The sequence below is a fragment of the Acinonyx jubatus genome, chromosome D1 (genome assembly GCF_027475565.1).
Source record: "Acinonyx jubatus isolate Ajub_Pintada_27869175 chromosome D1, VMU_Ajub_asm_v1.0, whole genome shotgun sequence".
Classification (NCBI taxonomy): domain Eukaryota; kingdom Metazoa; phylum Chordata; class Mammalia; order Carnivora; family Felidae; genus Acinonyx; species Acinonyx jubatus.
In genome coordinates this window covers 18,789,258-18,799,875 of record NC_069390.1, presented here as the reverse complement: position 1 = coordinate 18,799,875, position 10,618 = coordinate 18,789,258, and the positions used below count along the sequence as shown (strand labels likewise).

Below are 10,618 nucleotides of genomic sequence, written 5' to 3'. Positions count from 1 at the left end.
CCTGGAGCACTGGCCTGGCTGCTGGGGAAAGACAGAGACTGGCAGTCTAGTCCAGCGAGGAAGGCAGACCATGCTGATGAGGGGGACAAACAAGTGAGAAGGCCTTTTAGTTAGTGGTGTAGAGTGACTGAGGGACAACCTTAAATAGGGTGGCCAGGGAAGGCTGCTCTGACGAGGCAGCTTTGAGCTGAGGCCTCTGCAGTGCAGAGCACACAGTGGCTTGCCCAAGGCCACACAGGAAGTTCAGGTAGAGCCAGGCTAGGACCTGTCTCTGGACTCCCATTGTAATCTTCTCCCTCCTTCTAGAAACATCCTTCTCTTGCATTTTGACATGTTCTCCTGGTTTCCCTTCTACACTGCTGGACATTGCTTCTCCGAGCCCTTGACTGGTCCCAACCCTTCTTTCTCTGGAAAGTGGGCTTTCCCACACTTTCCCATCTGTCCCCTGAAGACTCCCAAACTGTCCCCTCCATCCCTCACCTCTCCCCTGAGTTCTCCCAGTGTCCCGCTTGACCTCTCCACTTGGATGTCTAATGGCTGTCTTGGTTAAGACAATGCTGAGTCGATATAATAGAGACCTGAAATTAGAGAAGTTTAAAAATATTCAGTTGACTGCTTTCTCATATAATAGCTCCAAGGGAAGTGTTTCAGGTTGGTAGATAGCTGTGCCTGACAGGGTCATTAGGGATCTAGACCAACATGAAGCATCCAGGGTCTGTCTGGTGATTAGTCTTCCAGTCTGTGTGCGGAAAAACATGGAAGCATGGGGCAGGATTCTCCTCTTACGCAAATTGGGGCAGAAGTTGACTTCTGCTCACATTCCACACTTGAGAGTTTAGACACTTGGCCCCGCCTCAGCTGGAAGGGAAGCTGGGAAATGTGACCCAGCCGGGTGGACAGCTAGCAGTTTCTGCCACAGTCCCTTCTAGAAATGTGAGCACTTCCCTGTCTTGGTGGTGGAGGAGGTTCTCTGGGGCAATACCCATGTCCAGTGTCTCCCTGATCCTTGGCTTTGCCCCTAGCAAGTTCCTTCTTGTTTATTACTCTTCACTACCACCCGACAGTATTGAAAGTCTGTTTTCTTTGAGCACATATCTGTGCTGTAACAATCAAGGGCTTTTGAAGTCCAGCCTTGCAACTTTGTTGGTAATAATAATTCCTTCAAAAACTTAGGACGTCTGTCTGCTTCTAGTCAGTTCCATGGGCCAGCAACCACACCTTAGAGCTCCTTTCTTGTCAGAGTTATTAAGTCTGTCTGCCTTGCCCAACTCATCTCTTTCTCAATTTAAATGAAAGTTATCCTAAGGGCATCTGAAGTAATAGACTTGAATGACAAGGCAACAGTGCTAACGTAATACTTCGCTACAGGGCTGATCCCTTTGCCGGGCCTAGCGTTCGGCCTAACAGACAGGCTTTAAGAGAGGCTGCAAGCCACAACAGTCTGATCTCCTGCTCCTTGGACAACAACAGCTGGTTTTTCCAACCCTGACAACAGCAGTTTTCTGTATTATTTCCTCCTCTGTTCATCTCTTCTCACAAATGAGCCCATCTCTTTCCTGTAGCATCTTGCTCAAAGCATCACTGGGCAGCCAACATGTGCCAATGTTTTTAGCTCTTTCCAACTATTTTTCTAGAAATACAGGCTCAGCAGGCATGTGGTCCGTCTTCCAAATTAGCACAGGTAATGTTTTCAATAAATGTTTTGTCGTAGTGTAAAAAGGGTCACCAACGTTCCATCCTCACTAATTGTTTCCGTATTGCTTACCACCTGTTGGCTGAGCCAGTGCCACATATTTTAGGGTTTTCACAAACGGCAGCTTTGCATTCCTGTTATTAGTTTCTGTATTAGAGAATACTGCTAAGTTGCTGTTAAAAGCAAATCCCAGATATAGTGGCCTTAAGATTATATAAATTGACTTTTCTCTCACATAATACAGTTCTGATATGAGCATTGCTCAGGCCAAATCCATTAAAGTCAACCTTGATCCCTCCCACTGTCCCATCTAATCCATCAGCAAGTACTCTCATCCTCTCCTCAGACAAATCCCCAATCTGACCGGTTCCCTACATGTCCACTGTCTTCACCCAATCCATGTCTTCGGTGTCTGTATCTGGGGGTGATGTAACAATCTTGTAAGTGGGCTCCCTGCTTCCTCCCCACCCCTCTCCAGTCCACACTTTACATGGCAGCCAGAATGAGCTTTTAATAACATGAATTGGAGGGGCGCCTGGGTGGCTCAGTCGGTTGAGCGTCCGACTTTGGCTCAGGTCATGATCCTGCGGTTTGTGGGTTCGAGCCCCGTGTCGGGCTCTGTGCTGGCAGCTCAGACCCTGGAGCCTGCTTGGGATTCTGTGTCTCCCTGACTCTCTGTCCTTCCCCCACTCACACTCTGTCTCTCTCTCCCTTAAAAACAAATAAACATGAAATTAAAAAAAAACATGGAGTATGTAGCTTGCCTGCCCCAAACTCTTCAGTGCCTTACCATTACCCTTAGAATAAAATGCTGTTTAAAAAAAAAAAAAAAAAAAAAAAAAAAAGAATAAAATGTTGTCTCCTTAACCTTAACATGGCTGTCCAGGCCTTCTGTGACCATCCCTTCTCATTGCCCTCACCCACTCTGCTTTAGCCACACGGGGCTTTCTCACTGTTCCCTGAATAAGCCAAGCTCTTTCCTGCCCTAGTTAGTGCCTTTGCACTAGGGTTCCCTTTGCCTGAAACGCTCTCCTCTCACTTGGTCACACTCTGGTTCCTTCTTCGTATGCCACAGGGCAAAGGGCTTCCGTGTAAGATAGGAGTGAGGGCTTAGGAGCTAAGTAACCTGAGTTTGAATCTCAAATCTGCTGCTTACTAGCTGCGTGACCTTGGGTAAGTTTTTCTATCTGTAAATGGCAATAAGAAAAGTGCTTGTTATCCAAGGTTGTTGAGAGGATTAAATACAATACTTAAACACATTAAATGTGTTAATGCGTAAAAAGTACTCAGAGCACGGCACATATTAAGCATATTAGCAGTGTTATTATTGTCCCTTAGGGTCACCTTAAATATCACCCACTCTGAGAAGCCTTTCCTGGCCACCCCTTCTGCACATTTCTCCATCTGCGTCCCTATCACACCACCCAAGTACATGTTCCGGTTGAGGTGTTTATTGTCTGTCCCTCCCACTGGAATGTAACTTTCGTGAGGACACGGACTATCCTGAGCTGGTACACAGGAGGTCCTTAGTGAATCTTTGTTGAATGGCTGTAGAGGGAATGGAGACCAAAGCCATGGATTCCCTCCTTTCCCAGCGGCCCTGTGAGCCTTGCTGGGCGCCTGTGGGGAAGATGGTGATGGGGAGCTCTGCTCTGTGCCTGCCATACTTGAGGCCCATGTAGTCTGGGGCAGTGCTCAGTTTCTTCTTGGGAGTCAGGAAAACTAGGGGACTTGCTCTCAGAAGCCCTAGGGGGCACAGGTGGGTACTCTCCTTTAGCAAGGGTCTATATTAGTATGGACTGTGCAGTCCGTGCTGCCTGGTTCCATCAGTTACTAGAGGACCAGTTACTTACCCTCTCTGTGCCTCCACTATCTCATATGTAAAGTTGGGAGAATACCAATTACCGCACAGGGCTATTATGAAGATTAAATAGGATAATATATGTAAAACGAAGCTCACTGGCTGGCTTGGAGTGAAGCTCTCCAGATTGTCGTTATTATCGCTGTTATTAGTGCCTATGCAAGTGTCATTCTTCTGAGCATGAATAGGGGGCTGGTGCCCAAGGGACTTGGGGGTGGGGTTGTGAGGAGACAGAAGACAGCTAGGGAAGGGAAGAACTGGAATGGGATCATCAGGGTGTACTTTTCTACGTGAATGCCTCCCTGCGTGTTTGTGTGTGTATGCATTTGTGTCTGTCTGGGGAGGGGGTGGCAAGGATCCAGAGAAGAAACCCAACCCGTTCTCCGAACTCAGTTCTGGAGAACCAGGCCCCCCGGGCGCTCCCCGCACCCGGCTCTCTCCCAGATGCGAGAAGGGCTGGGAACTGCCTCCACCATGCGCCCAACACAGAACCCGCGGCGGAATCATTAGCGTCTCTGAGTGTGTGCGTTTGGGATCACAGAGGGGGATGGGCACCTGCGGCGCCGCGGCCACCACTGTCGGCACGAACTTGGGGATCCCGGGACGGCCAGTGGCAGCCCAGCGGGGCCGATCCGAGGGCCCCTGCCTGCTCTCCGGCCACCCGGCCCAGCCGCGTGCTCCCGGGGCCTCGGAAGCTCCCGGAACCCCGCGGGCGGGGCCTGCCTTCCGGAGCCGGGTTGGCTGGGGGCGGGCGGCTCCGGGGAAAGGGCCGTTACTTTCCCAGAGCGGCGGGGCGACGTCAGGCGGAAGGGCGCGGGGCGCGCACGCTTTAAATGGCATTCGCTGTCATCCGAGCTCGCGGCCGTGTGGGCAGGAGCGGGCTATATAAGCGGCGGGCCGGGCCGCCGCGGGGCAGACGGTGACAGCCGCGGCGGCGAGCGCCCGGGAGCGCAGCCCAGCAGCGCGCGCCGAGCCCCGCGCCCCCCGACGGGCCCGCCCGCCCGCTCTCCCGAGGAACGCTGACCCGGGCCCGCGAGGGCCGCCGCCACCCCGCAGCAGATTTGGATCCCCCGCCCGGCGAGCCCCAGGCTGCTGCCTCCCGGGGGGCCCCGGCGCAGCGGCCGCCCCCCGAGAGCCCCGGCGCCCCGCCGCCCGGCCCCGGAGACGCGGGCGGCGCCATGGCGGCCGCCAAGCCCGGCGAGCTGATGGGCATCTGCTCCAGCTACCAGGCGGTGATGCCGCACTTCGTGTGCCTGGCGGACGAGTTCCCGCAGCCCGTGCGGCCCGCCAAGCTGTCCAAGGGCAAGGGCCGGCTGCGGCGGCCGCGCCAGTCCCGCTTCAAGACGCAGCCGGTGACCTTCGACGAGATCCAGGAGGTGGAGGAGGAAGGGGTGTCCCCCATGGAGGAGGAAAAGGCCAAGAAGTCGTTCCTGCAGAGCCTGGAGTGCCTGCGCCGCAGCACGCAGAGCCTGTCGCTGCAGAGGGAGCAGCTCAGCAGCTGCAAACTGAGGAACAGCCTGGACTCCAGCGACTCCGACTCGGCCCTGTGAGGGGCGCCGCCCGCCCGGGGACCGAGAACGAAGCCCCAGAGGACCGGCGCCCCGCACTCCGGGGACCCGCGAGGACCGGGACCTCTCGCGCGGCCGCGAACTGCTCGGTGCGCCCCGCGCTGCGCTCGTCCGGGGCCCGAGCACGCGGGGGTGCCGGGGAGGGGGGCTGCTTTCTTTGCCCTTGTAAATGTTTATTTTTTAACTCTTCCCAGTACGGACTCTGCTGTGAGTGTGTGCGGGAGGCGCGCCCGCGCTGAGTCGACCCCGGGTCGCCAGGGCTTCCTGGAGGGCCGCTCCACGCCCTTGTCCGATGGTTTGCAACTCCGATTTTGCACGCCGCTCCACCGTGCCCCCCAGCGCACACCCGTTCACACTCACGCCAACACACTCTCGCTGAACACTTTTATAATTGTTAGGCGCGGCCGATGGGACTTGGGGCGCAGCGCAGCTGCTGCTGCGGCCGGAGGATGGATATTTATTTTTGCATTGCGATGGCTGACGGCGTTTATTTAACGATCTTTTTACTTGGATATGTCTGTGAGGCTCCCGAACGGAGACAAATAAAGTCAATATATTTGCACAGTGCATTTCTCCAGGCTCTTGACTTCTTGAACCTTCGGGGACCAGGCTCCCAAGACTGGGGGAGGTGGGAGAAGGATGTGGCTGGAATGGGGGGGGGGGCAGGGATCCCCGGTGGAGGTAGCCCCACAAGCTTCAGTCGCCGGAACGAGGTCTCGCCCACGGTGCCTCGGGCCGTTACCCGCCTCCCCAAGTCGATCCACACCTGGCCCAGAGCGCTGCTGCCTCCCTGGTCTGTTCTCGGTCGCCGGCGTCCGGGATGGAGTGTAGCCGCTGGCTCGGCGAAGGTCAGCGCTGTGAGGACAGAGAGAACCTTCCTTGGTGCAGTTGACCACTCAGCGAGGCCGGGGGCAGGGTCATCGGCCCGCATTCACCGAAGGAGACCCCACTCACTCGGTTCCCCTTCCGGGCGACGGGTGGGGACATGCCCGAGCCATCAGTGGGAGACCTAGGCTGGGATATTTGCGTGGTGGGACCGACAGAGTGCTGCGCGTAACGCCGGGGCTGGGCGAGAGCGCCCAGGGGAGGCCCCGCGTCCCCCGCGCTGATTCAGCGCAGTGCCGGGCACCCCAGCACTGTCCCAGCCAACCGCGGCCGTTTCGGTTCCTTGGTCCCTTTCTCCAGCCTCCTATGCCCTCTTCAGCGTTCCTCAAGGAGGGTGGGGCATGGCTCTGGTCCGAGTCTGAAGGGCGCTTGGGTACCACCGCACCCTCTCTGTGTACAGATGAGAAAACAAACAGCGGAGAGGGAGAGGTCACATGGAAGGTAGTGGCGTCGCAGTCCTCTGTCTGGACTCCGCGTCCGGTGCTCTTTCTATCACACTGAGTCCCTTTCCAGTGCTCTCCAGCAGCTGCCCCGCGCTTCTGTGTACACCCTAAACCCTCTGGGTTAGCAGCATATAACACTATGACCTGGCAGTAGGTGGCGAACTGTGTAATAAACAACATTGAGTTGAGAAGGGCAGGCCCCCACGCTTGGGGCCCCCACCCAGTCAACCCCTCCAGGATTACTTCAGAGCTGACCCACCATGGCCAAACCCTAGGCAGAGTAGTTCAGAGACACGCAGAGAGTTTGAGTGCGGTTCCTACCCCTCTCTCTGGAGATTGCCAGTTTCTGTGCTCGGGGGCCCTCTGGTGGTGGGGGCTGATGCTCAGCTCGGCCCCGCAGGGCATTTGAAGTGCGTACCTCTCCCTAGCATTGGACTCTGCAGAAAATGAGAGAGGAAGGGAGGAAGGGGGGGAGGGGGGGAGGGGGGGGGAGAGGGAGGGAGGAAAAGAAAAGAAAAGAGAAGAAAACAGAAGAAAAGAAAAGAAAAGAGGAAATGAAACAAACAAAAATAGAACCCAAAGGGCCCGGAAGAATGCCCTCCCATCTGGCTCAGAGGGAGGAAGCCTGCTCAAGACGTTGGGGGCTGGGGTCTTTGGAGGTGCCTGACCCATGGGAACACATGGCCTATTGCAGTCCTCAGCCACAGTTTCACTGTGGTGGGGTTCCTTAACTTCAAAGGCCTCAACCTGGGGAGGTAGCCAGGCTTTTATTCCAGTCGCTGCAGCTGTCATGGCTAAGCTGGTTTGAGCTCCTTGGGGTGGGGGGAGGGTGGCTGAAGCTTAGACCCACACCCACACGGGACCCTATTCTGTGTCCTCATCCTCCTCCCCCATCTTATCTTAGGTGTTTAGCAGTAGGTCCTGTTTTGCTCTTCCAGTGGTGAGTGCCCCAAGCCTTCCTGGGTGCGGTTCATACCCTTCAGGCTTGAGATCCTAGCTAGGCAGCTCCAGTAACTTTGCCACAGGGAGCCTCTTCCGTTCGCCTTCAACCCCTGCCTGAGCTGAAGACCTACCTGAAGGGTCTCCTTGGGTCACCCTGGTCAATGTGTGGGGTCGTTGTAGGATCTGTTGCATATCGGACCGCCCTAGTCTCTGCTCTTCAGAAATATTTGTTGGGTTAAAATCAATAAAGAGGCGGTGAGGAAGATTGGCACCCATCTTGCCTAAATCCTGGTTCGTTTTATTTGTTCATTACAATACAAAACAAGCCACTGCCACCACCCTGAAATAAATATGTTATTTTGGACATTATGCATATGTATTTTCTTCTACAAAATGAGTTTATGTCCTAAATACTATTTTTGTTAATGTTTATTTGTTTTTGAGAGAGAGAGAGAGAAAGAGCCAGCATGAGCCGGGGAGGGGCAGAGAGAAAGGGAGACGCAGAGTCCCAAGCAGGCTTCAGGCTCTGAGCTGTCAGCACAGAGCCCGGCAGGGGGCTCAAACCCACCAACCATGAGATCATGACCTGAGTCCAAGTTGGACGCTTACCCAACTGAGTCACCCAGGTGCCCCCTAAATACTATTTTAAATCTGCTTTTGGCTTACCTGGATTTGTATTTAATATCAGTATGTATGTATGTGGTGCCTCGGTGGCTTGGTTGAGCCACTGACTCTTGATTTTGGCTCAGGTCATGATCCCACAGTCTTGAGATCTAGCCCCTGGTGTGGGGCTCCATGCTGAGCGTGGAGCCTGCTTGAGATTCTCTCTCTCTCTCTCTCTCTCTCTCTCTCTCTCTCTCTCCTCTCTCTCTCTCTCTTTCTCTCTCTCTTTCTCTCTCTCTCCCTCCCTCTGTCCCTCTCCCCCACTGGCTCACACTCTCTCTCCCTCTCTAAAAAATAAAAACAAATTTTAAAAATGCTTTAAACCCTAAATTAAAATAATAATAATAATAATAATAATAATAATAATAATAATATAAGTATATATGGGTTTACATCATAGTTTTTATAAAGTTCTGTTGAATAGATACTCCACATTTAATTAAGCCAATTTCTCACACTGCTATAAAAATGATGTCCTGTTTGTCCCAGTTTCTTAGTATTGCCTGTAACTAGCAGTGAGTTCTAAGGGTTGAATATAGAGAGAAGTTTGGAAGAGGCAGTGATACAGAGAGGGGTGGGTGAGGGAGGGGGAGGTTGGGATGCTGTGTTATTAGAGGGAGCAGGCTGGGTCTGGGGTGCCGTGGCCCCTGGGCTACACTGGGGGCACTGTCTCGTTCTGAACATGTCTACCCTGCACAGAGGAAGAAAGAGGGCAGACGGGAGATAGGGGTCTGATTCCAAGGTCCCTATAGTACTTCGGGAGCTCAGCTGCTCCTTGTGCCTTGAAGGCATTCCAAGGCAGCACACAGCTCCAAGGAAGTGGCTGGGCTGGGAGGCCAAAGGGTGGAAGAGGAGGAAAGAGAGGGAGAGAACCAGGGCTGAGGGAACAAGAGAGCATGAGAAACAGAGAGGAATGAGGCCCCTGGGGGAGACAGGGAAACTCAGAGACCCAGAGAGAGGGGGATGTACAGAGAGGTACAAACTCAGGACCCCGAAGGTGTCAAGAGATGGAGAAGAATCAGAGCCACCACTGGAGAGAGAGAAGAAAGCAGGAGAGGGGCGCCACAGAGAGTAGGAGGGAGGGAAAGCAAGAGAGAAAGTGCTCTGGAGAGCGGGCACTGAAGGAGAGAAACCAGAGAGCGGGAGCCTTTCCGGACTTGTAGAGCAGGCATGTGCCTGCCGTCTGCCACTGGGATTTACAGGCCTCTCCAAGGAGCCGCCTCCTTCCTTCCCTTCCCCACCTGGGCCTCAGCCCACAGTCCTAGCCTGAGGGATGAGTTTTCAAACAAGCCAGAGCCCCGAGGAGGTAACAAGTGGCCATCCCAGCCCTGGCCCTCAGTCTCTTCTAGATATTTCTCTTTGGCCTTGGGGGAGATATCTATCAGAGTGCTTCTTGGATTGGTTTATAAGCCAGCTTGGCCTCTGCAGCCCACTCCGTGCTAACTCTGGGCCCACTCGGTATGGGGTTTGGAGGGAAGGGCTGTCTTCTGTCCCAGGGAATCAAGGTCACCATCGGGACTTGGGATTCCTCCCTCAGGGAGTGCATGTGGAATAGCCCCTAGATCCGCTGAGCTCTGGGCAAATGGGGAGGGGATAAAGGCCACCATTTAGTGAGCATCTCCTGTGGGTTCTCTACTCTCATGCTGATAACATTTCCCAGGCATGTTACAGATGAGGAAACTAATAAGGATCAGAGGAATTAAGTTTCTTGCCCAATGCCACACAGCTTATCAGTGGTGAGCATGGTTTCAATCCAGGATAGATAGATAGATAGATAGATAGATAGATAGATAGATAGATAGATAGATATATGTATGTGTGTATGTTCATATATATATTTTTTCATTCCAGAATTTTTAAATGTTGTGCTCTGACTAGAATGTGAATCCTAGTTCTTTCTGTAGCCCCCACTCCCATGTGGCAGCCATGAGAATGGGCCTTGTCAGACATCCTTTGACAGGGGGGTGTAAATGACCTGTGCAGGGCAGCCCTGGCTTTGAAATCCATCCCATGCCCCCCACGAGCGGCTCCCCACCAATGACCGTGTGCACCTGGGCACTGGGGCAGAATGGTTCCCAGCAGACACGATCTCTTTGTTGGCCGACTTTGGCTCAATGATTTCCCAGTGGCTCTACTGAGGCTTTCTTAGATGGCCACAGTTACCTTTCCATACGTCCTCTGCCTGCCCTGCTGACTCCCCCAGGCCTTCTCTGTCTCCCTCTCCAGTCCATTTCACACATGCGTGTCTCCTAATGACATCATTGCACACTCAATCTCACACCTTGATGTCTGCTTCTTGGAGACCCCCAGGCTAGCACACCCTTCCATCCCCCAGCAGGTTCCTGAGGCTGCCATGCGTCTTTCAGGCACCTACTGGCACAGGATGGTGGGCGTCATTTTAGAGAGTAGTGTAGAGTACATTTTAGATATGGCCAAATTTCCCAAGCAAACGTGTGTCATGGTGGTCTGCTGGCCCAGTGTTCTGGATTGGCAATGGGCATGTTGTGGCCTGTGCCCAGGGCAGGAGGGCCAGGGCCTCCCACAGAGACAAATGTCCTCTCAG

General features: G+C 53.9%; 1 protein-coding gene across 1 annotated transcript; it reads left to right on the top strand.

The window, feature by feature from the left end:
• The first annotated feature begins 4,487 nt into the window (after positions 1 to 4,487).
• On the top strand, positions 4,488 to 5,691 carry CD1H11orf96 (chromosome D1 C11orf96 homolog). The gene has a single exon (XM_027072852.2). It carries the CDS (start codon positions 4,733 to 4,735, stop codon positions 5,102 to 5,104), a length of 372 nt encoding a protein of 123 aa, XP_026928653.1. The 5' UTR covers positions 4,488 to 4,732; the 3' UTR covers positions 5,105 to 5,691.
• The last annotated feature ends 4,927 nt before the right edge of the window (positions 5,692 to 10,618 follow it).

Bases quoted from the DNA above. Each gene is read 5' to 3' on its own strand.
- CD1H11orf96 (XM_027072852.2), top strand. From the start codon at position 4,733: ATGGCGGCCGCCAAGCCCGGCGAGCTGATGGGCATCTGCTCCAGCTAC.